The 15,392-nt window shown below is 41.8% G+C and overlaps 1 protein-coding gene across 1 annotated transcript in view; it reads right to left on the bottom strand.

Moving 5' to 3' along the window:
• The window catches only part of SKAP1 (src kinase associated phosphoprotein 1), a 263,400-nt gene that overhangs the window by 22,752 nt on the left and 225,256 nt on the right, over window positions 1–15,392 (bottom strand). The window contains exons 9-10 of the mRNA XM_090292391.1: window positions 14,856–15,050; window positions 6,637–6,687 (exon numbers count right to left, since the gene is read on the bottom strand). Of these exons, the coding sequence (XP_090148517.1) occupies window positions 6,637–6,687; window positions 14,856–15,050 (246 nt within the window). The remainder of the gene's footprint in view (window positions 1–6,636; window positions 6,688–14,855; window positions 15,051–15,392) is intronic.

Here is a 15,392-nt window from a genome sequence, read left to right as displayed (position 1 = left end):
GCCACAGGACAGCCATCGATTCTTAACAATGAAGAATTTGTATTGATCTTCTTCTACCCGGAAAGGTTAAACACTAGAGTACAAAGTGGGAGAGGATCTGGGGATTTGAATGGCAGGAGAGCTAATGCCTGCTAGACCAGGGATAATGTACCAGCGCTCCTTCTTCCTTGGGATGCTATGCATGAGAGCTGCAAGCAAAGCACCTATCGTTGGGAGTCACGAGTCCTGGGTTCTAATTAAAATTTAAGTGGTTTGGGGGGCCCTGATTTTTATCAGTCTCCACCTTTCCTTTAATTTGTCTTGACCTCCTGTGAGGAGTGATGGTGCTAGTCGCTGAGGATGGGAATAGATGGGGGGGGTGGCGGTGGGCATTTGGGGGACAGAGGCCCTGGCTGTATTTCCTTTTTTCTACTTGTTACTAACTTATGAGCAATTTAAATAAAAAAGGCACAGGGGAACAAAATCCCTATATATGTCTCTGGAAAAGAACTTTAGTAAGAATCTTCAAGTGCACAAAAACAGAGGAAGTACAGAGCTGTTTAGTTAAGACTCAGATATTGCAAACAGGAGTAAAAATGTTAACCACGTAGAAACTCAGGTGTGTTTTCTTGTACATGCAGCAGACAACAGAGGGCAGCAAACAAGACAACTGTGCTGGAGATATTCTGCCACAGAAGTTAAGAATCTTTTTGGAAGAAACAACACTCTGGGATAAAAAATGCTAAATATTGAAAGGACAAGGCATATATTTCTTGGATATCAATGCATGAAATATTAGAGAAATATCAGTCCCTGAAAAGTGAAGGTAGTTTCCCCAGAAGATATATGAATGCATTTTCAGTTGTAATAGTGTTGATTAATCATCCAAGAGTTGAACTAAAATTAAAGATGAAAAGTACATTAACATCAATATAATATGGTAGAGAAAATAATTTTATAAAAATAGGTTTTAAAAACATAACCTGATATATCTGAATGGTAAGACTGACAACGTTATCTTGGCTTTTTCTGGCCTAGCAGATGGTCATTGTGGGGCATCGCTCCCCACGTGCCTGGTTGTGGAATAGCACCTAAGATGCTTTTGGGTATATATGTAAAAAAATGATTTGACATTGAGGATATAAGGCACCTGGGGAGGACACCTGGAAAAAGACCAATTCTAAAAGCAAAATAGATCACAGGGAAAGCAAGATGCTAGGAGGAAAAGGAAAACCTTCCAAGAAAAAATAAAGATAGAAAATGAAATACTACTCGACTGTAAAAAGAAAATTTTACCATTTATGACAGCATGGATGAACCTGAAGAACATTGTGTAACTGAAAGAAGCCAGTCAGAGAAAGACAAATACCATACGATTTCACTCATATGTGGAATCTAATGAACAAACCGAACTAACAAGCAAAATAGAGACAGACTCACAGACAGAGAGCAGGATGACAGCTATGGGGGGAGGGGAGGTTAGGAGGTGGAGGGATGGAACAAAAAGGAAAAAGGACTCACGGACATGGCCAACAGTGTGTGATTATGGGGAGTGGGAGGGAGGTATAAGGGGGCTAAATAGTAATAAAAAAAATACAGTAAAAATAAAAAAATATGTAATTAAAAAAGGAAAAAAATGATTCTTTGGTATGATTAAAAATAAAAAGAAAGAAAGAAAATGCCTTCAGTTCTATCAGTTGAAGGCCAAAAGAATATAGAGCTCAGGAATTGGGGAGACAGGTGAGCCTAGCCTAAGAACTGGAGTCATCAGAACCATAACAAAAAAGCTCTAAAAAATAAGCAGAATAAAGGGCTAAAAATGGGGAAAAGGCTGGACTTGCTATTTAGATAGGGGTATTCTGGTATTAAGAAAATCAGGGAGGGGAAACTCCTTAACTGGACAAGATTGAATTACATATTGTAAACTCTCTGTTCAACATATGTGTGGTTTGCATTCATGTGTAAGTGTGTACACAACTTCACTGCTTTCACTCCTCAGCATTCAAGAAACATATACTCAGCATTTACTAAGTGCTAGGGACTCTGCTAGATGCTGGGTGTCCTGCATTGGCCACACATGGTCCCTGCCCTTCCTTAGGGCTACCATCCAGTGGGGGAGGCACCATGAAACAGCCACACAGACATTTACTTATTTATGATTGCAATATGACTGCGAGGGAGAAAATGAGGGTGCTGTGTATGATGGGAAATCTAACCTAGTCCCGAGGCTTTAGTTATGTAATAAAAAGCTGCCTGAGAGACGGTGTTATTTACAGGTCTTGAAAGGGGAAGAGGTAAGGGCTTTATTCCCAAAGCTTGGCTCCAGGAAGAGCTTGAAGGCTGGAAGTCTGCAGGGTCAGTCCAGATCTTCCTGAACTTGCTCAGCTCACCCTAGAACAAGTGAATGCATGAGGAGATTCTGAAGTCTTTAGATCAGTGAGGAATTGGGAGCCCGAGAGAGAGAGTTGCCTCTGTGGGCTGGACTGGGCTTTCTTTAGGTTTACACCACTCTGGTGGCAGTCTGAGATCAGAAATGGTACAGCATTCTGACCATTTAATTAATTCGAAACATCGTCTTTCTCATTTTGAGGACATTATTCCATCTAATTGTTTTTTTTTCCAGTCTGTCCATTTGGAATGAAAAACAAAAGAATAAAGCTTAATGCCAGTATTTCTCAATGTCTCTCCAGAAAACGAACTCTGCACTAAATAAAGCATGGTAATTCAAAAGCAAAGCACTAATATATTCAGCATAAAACAGACAGAGGACCTAGAGCAATAATGACACCACTAATAACTAAAACAGTTATAACAATTAACAACAATTACAATGATAGAGAAGCTAATGGATATGATCACGGCATTTAAATTGCTAGCAGAGCTGAGAAGGGCTTTTACCAGAGAGAAAAAGGAGGGCGCAGCGTCTTATTTTCTTTATTTCACGTAAGAGAACTTAAGCTCCAAGCAAACAAAATGTCACAGAAAAAATAGCAACAGGCCAAGTTAAAAAATATTGTTTTTCTCTCTTTTCTAGGTATTTACTGCAAAGCATTTGTCATTCCACACTGAGTTCTTTATAAGCTTTGATAATAAGTTCTCCTGTAACTGAGGCCAAGTTGGTGCTACTGTTGACAGTTAACCTATGATGCGGAGAGTTCTAAGGTACAAGGACCAGGACACTTTTCTGCCTCAAGCCTTCCTTAGGGACAACAGAACCTGCCTGTTCCTTCCAGGTTTTAAATGTCACCATGAGCTTTTGTTTGGGGGGCATTGAGTAGTCCAGAATTCAAGCTGTGACCAAGAAAAAGAGGCTTAAAGGCAGGTCAGCATGTGAGGAGCAAAGGGACTGTGCCAACAAGGCTTGGCATTGGGTACAACTACTTAAAAATTGTAGAAAAGAGAGACAGAAAGAGAAGACACATAAAGCTAGTCCTTCCTAGAGCCTGGGTCAGTAAGACTTGGACAAAGAAGACCAAAGCAGTGGCCCACTGGAAGGGACTTGAAAAGGTCACTGTGTTCAGCCCATTAAAGCAGTGTTATACCATATTAACTAATTCAGAAGGAAATGGTCCCAGCTGGGGTAGCTCAGTTGGTTAGAGCGTTGTCCCAATAGCCAAGGTTGCGGGTTCAATCCCAGGTCAGGGCCCATACAAGAATCAACTAGTGAATGCATAAATAAGTGGAACAACAAATCTGTATTTCTCTCTCCCTCTCTAAAAATCAATAAATTGAAAAAGTAAAAGAAAAATGTAGCAAGACGTTAGGGCATTTTTTTTTTTTAAAAGAAGGAAATGCATGAAAAAATTTGCCAAGCTTATTGACTATGATATCAGAACAGGAAGAGCAACTGAACAATACCATTTGCTTGTTTTCATAGCTCTTTAATCTTGAGTTTTGAAGTCATTATGTTCCTTAATGTTGTAAGTATGATCTTGAAGTGGGACCCCTCACAGATATAGATTCTCACCTGTGCTCCTTTTATTGGGCCAAAATTGTAGCTGGCTGATGATCAACTCATCTTTGGTCTTGGGAAATAAGTTTCAAAAAGTAAGAGCTGAAAATACCTCTGTGGCTTCCCTCTGATTCTACGTGTAAGAGTGCACTCAACTGGTGGACTCCGAAGTGGAAAGGATGCCTCAGGGATGGGATGCTCATCAGCGACCATTCTTCTACTCTGCAGAAACTACTGAACGTGGATGCCTCTCTGGCTCAATTTGTCCACAATTTTAGAGTGAAAATACACTGTTTCAAGATCTTCCTTGGTCAGGGATTTGATGTAAGTAAGGATGACTTGTGTCTCAGCCCTGCTTTTTATTTGACATGGCAGACCCAGGCACGTGGCCAGTAGTTTTCATATACATAACACAGAATGAGCTTTGTTCTTGGTTACCTGGGCTTTGCCTTCTCATGATAGGCAAGGGAGATAAACTCTCATCGCCGAAGACACTTAGCGTTAGACTGTTAGACTGACGGGTTGGAATTTAGTGAATATCTGAGGTGTTGAAGAGTCACTCATTAAAATAACCCTGTTACTAACAGTCATGCTGTAAACCAAGCTCTTTATAGATTGAACAATCAATACTACAAGGCTGTGATAGATTTTCTAGGTAACAGAATAAAATAAAAGAAATTACATCTTACAGGGTCATTAACACCCAATAAGGATAAACTGAATTCCTTTTTTTCCCCTTCTTCTGATACTATCTAGCCGGGCTCTAAAAATGTTAGCGATTCCATTATTGAAGAGCACAGAATTTCGGCAACAAAATCCCTGGAATGGTAGGGAAAATAAATTTTAAAGGTAACCCTAACCATAGAATCTTTCAGGAAAAAGATCCTCCCCCCAAAGGCAAGTGTCACCTATGAAAAACTAAGTGAGTCAATCTTGTGTAGCTTGTCTAGTCCATAAGAATTCACATTGTTCCAGAGCTTCCTGCCGTTTTCATGCCTTCCTTGGGGTTGCCTACCCTCTCGCAGACCTTTATATTTTATTGTTATAACGCTAAATGATGACATTTGGATGTTACATATTTGAGGTTGTTTCTATAGCTCCTTTGAAAAAAAGGCACGATCTGACTTTAATAAATAAATAAGTAAATACAAATAATAAAAATTCCTGCCTCAGATTCGGCAGAGAGTGAAAGTCCTCCTCTGTCTTTAAATCACTAAATCACCAATCATTATAACTGGTGGGAAGTATAAACCATAGAAACATATTTAGAACTCACTACACTTTAACAACACCTATTTTGGAGGCAGGAAACATAAGAAACAAAAGGGTTTTTTAAATATAAAAAATGTACTTGAATTATAGCTGCTGGAACAGTTAAGAAATAAGTCTCCCCTCAACGTCCCTCTCCCCAGCTAGAACCTTAGAAAGAGGTGGAAGGAGGAAGTGCGATGAACGAGGAGTCTGAAGCTGAATTTGAGACTTTTGCCAGAAGACTGCAGCTTCCTGAATGAAGTGTAGGAAGTCAGTGGAGAAAAGACAAACATGAGACATGGGTTGGTCAGGAAACAGATTTTCTGTTGGAAGTCTGTACAGCAAGTAGAAAACAGCAGAAAATAGGTTTCAGGATGGACTAAATCACACGTGTTAATCGTCATGAGGTACCTACTTGAAGCTACACTAACACTCGCCTCTCTCCTTTCTTTCTCTCCTGCTTTAGCACATGACTCTGCTATCTTTCCTTTCCCTTGGGAGAAGCTGGGCTTTTATGAGGTTGGCTCCTTCACTAAAGCTGTTACATATTCGTTTCCCTTAGAGAATGAATCAAGGAAAGGGGCTTTGCTGAGCAGATAAAGAAGAGAGGAAAAGGCACAAGGAGAGGAAGAGAGAGGGGAAAGGGAAAAAATAAGAACAGAGAAATGGAGAGGGACCAGGGAGAGGAAGAGGAAAAGAACTCCTAGGCTTAAGACTTTAATAGAATCTCTAAGAAAAAATCAGCCAGTATCTAAATCAGCCACAAGGAAGCCTTTGCTAATGGAATGGATGTCCTTCAGGTGGCCCTTGCAACACATTCCTTTACTGATGACGAGAGGATAGGTCCTTGGTCCACTTAAGGAGGCTTTCGAGAGGCACCTGACCTTACAAAGGATGGGCTCACTAACAGCCTGAAGCAATAAGATGTAATTTTGTATTCAACAAACCTGTTACATATTCATTTCCAAGTGTGCCTGGAATCAAACCCGGCCATCAGAAGTCAGCGTCACCAAGCAATTCTATCCTTCACCCCACGTTCACTTTTCAGATCTGACACATTTCCATTCCCCTCTGAACTTACAATCTCCGGGCCTCTCAGAGAGGAGACATTTCCATTCTTTCCATTCTCAATCCCCTGATCTCTTAGAGATGAGGCAATTCTATTTCCCCTGTACTGATTTCAGAAATACTGATAGGAAAAAATAAATACCTGGTTTGGCTTCCACCCTCTGTAGGATAAATGTTAGCTGTTCTGGGAACATTAATTAAAGTGAATGGGTGGCTGCTTTTAAAGTCAAGATATTTGCCTATCTAGTCATCTTATTTGGGGCTTTTGAGGCCGACACACCAGTATCTTCTTAATCAGTGAGTCCTGTAATATAAGGAAGGTGCTTTCTCCAGTCAGAAGCCCCAATGTCCTACCCAGTGCCTGAACACGTATGAAGCTCTCATACCTCCTTTTTGTCCCGTACCGCTGTCATCCTCTTCCAGATCAAGCTCGTCATCTGAGGGGACAAACGGCATCAGCATTAGCAGTTAACGGTTGGTAGTTTTGTGTTCTTCGTACCTCTAAACTCACCACCCTCTCTTCTTTAAGAAAATAATTACCATGTTCTTCTTAAAAAATCATCTCTCACCTTCAAACTGGCCCTACCCTTCGTCCCGCCCTGTACTGTGCATTCATTCACAAAGCATTGTCAAGTGCTTACCATATGCAAGGCACTGCACTAGGAGCTGGACAAGCTGGCACGGTCCCTGTCCTCGCGGAGCTTCCAATCCATTGGATTATTCGGGAGCCTGTCACTACATCCTAGTCCTTTTCCTCAAACCTTATTCCTTCTCCTCTTCTGGAATTCTCTTCAAAATGTATTACCTCCATGTAAATGTCCAGACTTAGGGTGTGTTTGTGTGTGTGAAGTTGAGCACATGTTTAAACCCTTTGTGATTAATTAGTCCTTAATGTAACAAGCTTTGTTCAGCTGTAACAGAAGCTGATCATGTACATAATTTTATGTTCCTAGTACTTGGGGCTTGTAGTTATCTTTTTACTGGTGCTAGTCAGCCTGCCTTGTTCATTAGAGTGTAAGCTCCTGAAGGCAGTTGGAATGGTCTTTTAATTAACTGCTATAGGTACACAATGGGTTCTAAGTCAGTGCTATTGTCTAACTCCAGTCAAGTGTTTCTATGGTCAAAGTCACAACATGACTGGGCTGTGTTTCTTATACTCATTAACCCACTTCATCTCAGACTTCATACTATCTGATAGCATTGGGCCTTTATAAAGAAAGCATGACTCCTTAGACACACACACACACACACACACAGTGAATGGGATATAATTAGTATCATTTTGAGGGCTGAATACATAGTTTCTTCTGGCCACATTTCCTTTCCTTTCTCTTTCTGGGTCTTAGGTCAAGTACCTGTTTTGCTTCCCCATAGTGATGCCATTGAATGGAACTTTTTGAGGAAATGGCTTGCGGATAGTCCCTCCATGTTTTAAAAAATATAAGGTTTATAGGGCAATATAAATTTTGATATGTCAGACTGGGGGAAATAAACTCTAAGCTCATAAATAAGAAAAAACCAGCATAAAATATTTTAGATTATTAAAGAAATAATTGATTTTACATACAAAATGATATAGTTCCCCTGCAAAAATATAAACCAAGGTATTAATATTCTGAGGGAATACGTCACCTGGTTATCAAGGAAAAAATATTATATATGTATATATGTTTACCCTACAAGATACTTTGACTCAATTCTTCTTATGTCCACGTATGACCAAGCAGCAGAGAATTTCCTACTTGCCCCTTGTAGTGCTTTCTGCACCCCACCATTAGGAATAAAGATGTGAGATACTGGAGGAATGAAATAAAATATCAGAAACAGATCATGATAAAATAAATCATGTTAAACATCATTTTTTGCACATTGTCTTCTTGTTACTCACCCACTTCCTTCCTTCCTTTGCTATGACATTTTCCTTTTTGACATGCGACTAATTGAAAACAACTCTTAAGAGTTGGCACTTCCTCTGTTTTAGAGATACCCAATAATTTGGACAGAGAGAAGCTCTTTTGCTGATATCAAGCAACTCAGTCTCAAAGCCCAATAATCTGCTGTGCTTAGGCACTTTCGCAGAGAGCGTTTATTCTACCTCTGCTGTCTGTGCGCAGCTGTCTCTTCCTCCCAATTCTAATCAATGTAAATTGGGTCAGATCTCCGCTGTGAATTACAAATTGGATCCGAAGTTGGAGGGTCACTGTGCCTGCTACTCTACCTCCTTCCCACCACCATTAGATGGGAAGCTACACCAAAGATCTTTTCTAAATAAATCAGACTTTATTGTAAAACTCGGCCACTGACGAGACATAACCTCATTAGCATTGATTTTAAAATAAATTATTGAAAGTGGCTTGCCTGCTCTTTGCATTTGTAAAATAGGAGAATGTAAATGTATTTGCAATGATAAAAATGAAAACTAAAACTTGATTCCTTTATCCTTTCAGGCAACAGCACTTAATCTAGTCATGAAACAAAAATGGAAAAAATAAATATCTGTTCTATGGGGTTCAATTTCAGACCAAGTACTCTGATTTCCACTGCACCTGCGGAGTCACCTAGAAAGAAAGCAAAATGTTGGCTGGAGATCTTATATATCACTCACCACCACTGCTAAGCTCTACGGTGATGGATGTGAATGGGGAGGCGCCCAACCGCACATGTGTTCTATCTAACATTGTCCTTCCCAGGTGGCTGAAAGTGGGCTCATGTCAAGAAGCTTAGCTGTCGATGGTAGAGGCCGGGTGCTGTGCCTCTGCTGTCTTTGAAAGAGTGAGGATGGGGGTCCCATCCCATAGTAAAAGAAAGGGCCACAGCTGGTGGTGAAGGGCACACCTCTTAGCACCTTCCCAGCTGTAGAGGGCACGATATAAACAGAGAGGCATACGATTCATCTTGCATCCGTCAATGAAACCAAATTGGTATGTTTCAAACTCCAAGCCAAGAAAACCGATTACATAGCAATAGGACAAAAAGTCTCATTGCTCACAGAAGAGGATGGGTTAAACAGCCAAATTTCTAATTTTTATTTATCTGCAATGTGAGGCTTTAGTTTTAAAGAGATTATTTTGAAAAAAAAATTTTTAGACTAAAATCTTATTGTACTTCTTTAGAAGAATATTTTAGGCATCTCAGCATTACATCTACTGAAATACATCTTCATTTAAGAGAGAATGAAAATTTATGTGCTAGCTCAACTTTAAACAGTAATAGATTACAATGGTCCTTGCTCCTAACAGGGCATATGGGACCCCAACCTTACATAGGTTTTAAACAAATTAACCTCCAAAGATTATTGTCCACTTATTACATTAAATGCTCTGCTTGATTCCCAAATATCTCATCTCAATTGGGAAAACAGTTGAGGAAGATTCTGTTAACTGTGCGAACCTGTAAGAGAACCATGGGGCATCACAAATGAGCACTAGCATCCAGAGATTTGATTTCAATCAACACTCTTGGCACGATGTCAGGGATGCTAATGAGAGGCTGAAAAGGAACAGGACACTGACTCCACTTGGGAGGCACAGAGAGGCGCCAGCTTCCCATGACACCTGGCTCCTTTCTGAAGTGCTGCTCTGACATTGCCTAAACCAGTGCAGAGAGAATAACATTAAAAAATGACTAGATCAGAAAGAGGGAGATCACTTTCCCCATACAAAGCAAAGTGACAGAAGCTTAAAAAATGCCAACTGTATCAATGTGCAACCAGATGTCAAGGTGCTCTGGTGACAGATGCAACAGAAATAGGCTCGAAGTGCAAAGGGAACATGCAGAAAAGCAGAATTAGAAACCACTCCACAGCATGCACATCTATGTTATAAATCTGTGGATGCTATAGCACCCCTTTAGACCACATGGAAAATACGAACAAGATGCTAATAACACATTTAATTCTCCGGTGTGTATTTGCTAATCTCAACTGCTACCTTAAAATATTTGCATCCTATCTCTGTGGTATGGTCTTGATGTACAAGATATTAAATTCAATTGCTGCTAACTGCAATACTTGGAATGCACTGAACTTAATTTCACAAATAATAATTGAGCGCCTACTAATTGGGAGGAGAAAGACCTGAATACAAATCCCTGCGGTAAAGGTTAAAACAGAACTCAATTCCAGTTGAGTCACTGAGGAGACACATTCGAGCGCAATGTGTAGGATTTCATCAGCTGAGATCAGTGGGGGACATTCCATCTAGAAGAAAACAGCATGATTCTGGTTTTGGTGCTGGCCAAACAACACCGTGTGACTAGGACCCAGTGTGCTTGGGAGTGACAGAGAAGAGGCCGGGAGCTCAGAGGGAGCTTGATGGTGGCGCTGACTCTCCTTTGATGTCCGCCCCATGTGGTGTTGCTTTTCTGTGAAATTGAAATTCGCTTTCTTCATAATCTTTGTATTTTTGGCAGTCTGCTTTTTTTCTTTCCTTAGACCTCCAGTGATCACTGTTTTCCCTTCATGTGAGCCTGGACAATTGGACAAGGGGAAAATAATTCCACAGAATGCTTGTTTCCATTAGAGTCAAATTAAAAAAAAAACCCAAGCCCAGTTATATGCTTTATTGTAAAGCAATCTGGTTCTGGGTCTATAATAACCCTCCGCGGCAGTGTGGGCAGCATTGGAATGTGCACAGAAATTCCCAGGGAGGGCTCTTTGTGTGTCCCTCTCTCTGCTTGCCCTCCTGTAATCTCTCTGGAGAACGGGGCCGGGTTCCGTTGCCACTGCGGCTGCGGCAAGGCCCTCGTTTCAGCTCTGCCATGGCCTCAGGCACCTTGCTGGGTTCTGGTCTTGAGGGCCAAAGAGAAACCTGATAAAAGCTGTCCTTTTATGGAATCTTGAATTGTGAAACTGGGCCTGTGCTAGTCTGTAAAATAATTTTGGGGATGGGTGAGAGAGGGCTGAGAAAAAGCCTCCCATTTTCCACATATTGCATTAGCATTTCTTTGTGGTAGTTCCCTGCAGTTTAATCTGCTGCAAATGAGATCTTAAAAATCAAGGGCCCCCATATGCTCAACACGGATGTTCAGAAATCCCACGGGATACTAACCTTGAAACCACATGATCCAGAATGAACATTTTTGTGGTCTTGGCTGAAAACCTGGAGTACTCTGGTTTTCTCTCATGGGAAGGAGAAGGCTCGCCATGTAGCAAATGCTCATTATCCTATGATTAATGTGATGTAGTACATTTAATTTGATGACCCATATGTTATTTTGATTAGGAAAAAATATTTTTGTGTTGACTTGTTATGTGTTATAGGCCCTTCTCTCTCTACCAGGAAGCCCACTGAAGGAGAGCTCACTTACAAGGCCTTCAGCACAGAGGCCGTGAGGCTTGTGTAAGCCCCATCCCAAAGAGGAAGGAGACAGAAGCTTCAATGCTAGTCTCCACAAAGCACATTGACCTATTATAATGAAACAAATGCCAGAGGCCCAAGTCATTTGCCTATTGATGGATATGCAATGTTAGCACAAGGCTGTCCCTCTACCTAGCACCTGTCCTTGCAATAAAAATGGGCCTGAGTGGAAGGTGTGTTCCACATTCCTTCTGCTCAGAATTTTCAGTTTCACCTGCTTCATACCTAGAGCTGAAAATGTCCAACTGAACCTCCAAGTGGATTGCCCCAGGCCTGGTTGGCAGAGGCAGGGAACAAGCCATTCCCTAACTCTTCAAGGAAGTCACACTTCCTACTTAAACACCAGCATTTATTGGGTGCTCACTGTATGCCAGGGCTCTGCTCTAAGAGCGTTACACACATTGGTTCTAGATTTCTCACGGCATCCCTCTATGAGAGCTACTATTGTTGCCCCATTTTACAGATGGGACAGTCATACAGAGAGAGGACAGATAACTTGCTTAAGGCTTCACAGCTAGCAGGTGGCAGAGCAGGTCCATCCTGACTTAGAGCCAGCACAGTCACCTGTGATGCCATGCTGTCTCTGACATGCCACTGCTTGGTAGGTGATCTTGCAAGACGGTGGCAGAGGGGAGACAATGTTCAGTGCCTCACATTCCCTCTTAGTTCCTCCAGGGCTGGTGGTGTGGCACGTGCAAAACTGACAGCAATTTCAGAAGCAACAATCTGAGTGGACTGGATGGGAAGCTGGGTGATGGAGACTTATGGCTGAAATATTTCCTATCATAATTAAATGCCAATATATTCTCACCTCCAATGCTATCTCTAAAAATTGTGATGGATAGAAAGAGGCTTTTAGGAAAAAACCTGTTCGTTGGGTACAGCACTGTCCTTTGGAAACTTATAAACAAGTTAGTTGCCTAGAAAAAGAGACCCTGGCTCACCTACAGTGAGGCCTCCCTCACTTCCAAGGGACGGTTGTGAGCATAGGGTAAGTGGCCCTCCTTGAGAAAGCATACCGGTCTCCATGCTCTTGGAGTCCATTCCAAGGACTGGCATGGTTTTTTGGGGAAGGCCCTGGTAGCCTGGGCATTGCCACTATGGTCAAGGGTAGAGTTTCAAAGGCAGGGGAAGGATGGAAGGATGGTGGTCAAGAAGTCAATCATATATTCATTGACCCACCTGGGGTAAGGTGATGATCCAAAACTCATCTTGTTATTTTTTTAAGATTATCTACTTATTTATTTTTTAGAGAGGGGAAGGGGATGGAGAAAGGGAGGGAGAAAAACATTGATGTGTGATTGGTTGCCTCTCCCAGGACCCCAATTGGGGGCCTGGCCTGCAACCTAGGTATGTGCCCTGACTGGGAATCAAACCAGCAGTCTTTTGGTTTGCAGGCTGGCACGCAGTCCACTGAGCCACACCAGCCAGGACAGAACTCATCTTATTTTTTGTGGCTCTGTCCTTTTACTCTTCTCTGCTCCACTTCTCTGAGCATCAGCCCCCTCTTCCCTGGGTCTTTTGAGAACTAAACATGGGGCCTACTAACAAGGTCCTCCTTTGCTCCCAGAAGGGCTGAGTGATTCAGGGACATTTTCCCAGAGCACTCTTCCCCAGCTGTAATCCAAAGTTGAGTATCAGCCGGATATTTCCCCAAGCCTGGGTGGGAGTGAGCAGGAATGCGAGCTCACTAAGAAGATTCTGGCCAAGTTGGGGAGTACATCTCCTTTTAGGGAGCGTTGTGAATTAGATCCATTTCTGCACCCTGCTGTTGCAATGGAGCAGACTGTGAAAGGGAAGATTCTCAGAGGAGCTGTGTTTTAATGTAGCAATTTGATTCAATTTTCCACTCTATAAAATTACCCATCACTGCTCGTTGCTTTCTAACAGACACCTTCACTCTTAATTTAACAATCCTATCGAATTCTGCCAGGGAAATTGGAAAAATTTATCACCTGTGAAATTTTATTTTCCTTTGGTTGTATCTGTTTTTGTAAAACTTCATTAACGACGATGACTTGCTGAGGAAATTATCATTTTTTTTTAACTTCAGACACAAGAAATGGCTCGACCTCAACCAAGATATCATTTGCATAATAAAACACGACAAAAGGGCTGGGGAAGTTGGGACCAGAGGAGGCTGGAAGTGCTGGGAGAAGAAGCAGACTCTGCTTGGGGGGGTGAGTGAGGCCCCAGCAATGAGAAAATACGGGGCCACAACGCTGATCCTTGACTCAGGAAGCAATGATGTGGCTTCTCCCCCAGGGAAGAGAACAGGATTGGACCCTCTTCTGAGGAAGCCCTGAAAATACAAGTTGCTTACTCACGGTGCTTTTTAGCAACCAGCCCTGTCTTTAGTGGCTCAAGTGTTAGATTCACCTTAGTTCCTAAATTTATCTGGGATCGAAGTTTAAATTGCTATAAATTTAGGCTTAACTTGAATATCTCAGCAGAGCACTGCACTCCTGGCAAATTTCCACAGGAGCCATCTTTCTGAATGGACTTGAAGATTCAGCGTTCCTGCGGTCTAACTACCTCACAATTAAAAGGCTCAGGCTTCGGTTGTCTACAGTCTGACCCCCACTGTGCTCTGAACTGTTCAACAGCTGCTGCTATCCCCGCAAGAAGGGGCTCTGTGGAAGCAGTGATGACTATACATTTTTTGAGATGCCAGTTCTCATGCCTTTGGAAGAGAAGAAATATGTACAGCAGACCTGCTGTGATGGTGGGCAGAGGAACCACATTAGGGTTATTTGTGAGAGACACAATTTGATTCATGGTATATCTGAACCAGGAAATAATGAGTAGTGCTCCATCAGGGTTTTACTGGGTTACAGAAAAGGTTTGTCAGCATTTACCTATATGCCTTTGGACTTTTAATATCCATCATTTTGAGACAACTTTCTATTATTCTCACAATTACACAGAAAATAAGTTGGAACTGGAGAGTTTTGATGATCCACACTCAAACTCACAGTAAACCAATGAAACCAACATAAGTATTCTTAACTCTTTCACCTTATTGACATATGTAATAAATTACTTCACATGATACAGATGAAAGACCCTTCCTGATCGATGCATCTTGATCCCAGAGCAAGAGAGAATGTCTAATCATGGAGGCTCCAATGAAGTTTCCCTGTATACTCTCCTTTAGAGGTTTGGTTTCCTCTGGAGTTTTCAGAGTTATATTCTTGTACCAGGTTTCTGAAACTTGAGAAAGCTAATTAGAAGATGAAGTTTCTCACCTGGTAAGACTTCATAAATATCTTCTTCTTCTTTCTCCTCTGAGGGCTGCTTTAGTCCCATACTCCCAGGCAAGATAATGGGTCTGCGTTGGGAACCAGAATTTTTGGAGTCAAGACCATCGATATCATCATACATCTCTTCTTCTTCTTCCTCCTCTTCCTCCTCTTCATATGGAATGGTTAAGGAACTCAGATCTGCCAAGGGAGAGATGAAAATGAATCAAGATAGGGAGAAAAAGAATAAGGCAGGGAAGAAAAGAGGGAGAAGGAGGAGGAGGGGTGAGAATAAAACATGTCAAAAGAAAATGAAACACCAGGTTAAGTGCTATTATTTCTAATGTGGGCCTTGGTGGCAGGGAATCTACAGAAAAGGCCAGACCAGCACTGCATCAGGTTTAAACCATCAACATAAATCCTTCCTCACAATAAAACTTGATCAGGATGAAGCAGCTGTGAAAAGCATGGGTGTGCGAATGAACGCACAGGTGAAGGGAGGAAAACAGGCCGGAGGAGGAAGGGCCGGCGTGCTCCGCGCTG

The sequence above is a fragment of the Furipterus horrens genome, unplaced genomic scaffold (genome assembly GCF_987537825.1).
Source record: "Furipterus horrens unplaced genomic scaffold, mFurHor1.1.pri manual_scaffold_11, whole genome shotgun sequence".
NCBI classification, from domain to species: domain Eukaryota; kingdom Metazoa; phylum Chordata; class Mammalia; order Chiroptera; family Furipteridae; genus Furipterus; species Furipterus horrens.
Note: the sequence above shows the minus strand (reverse complement) of the source record. Positions and strands in the feature narration are given on the sequence as shown.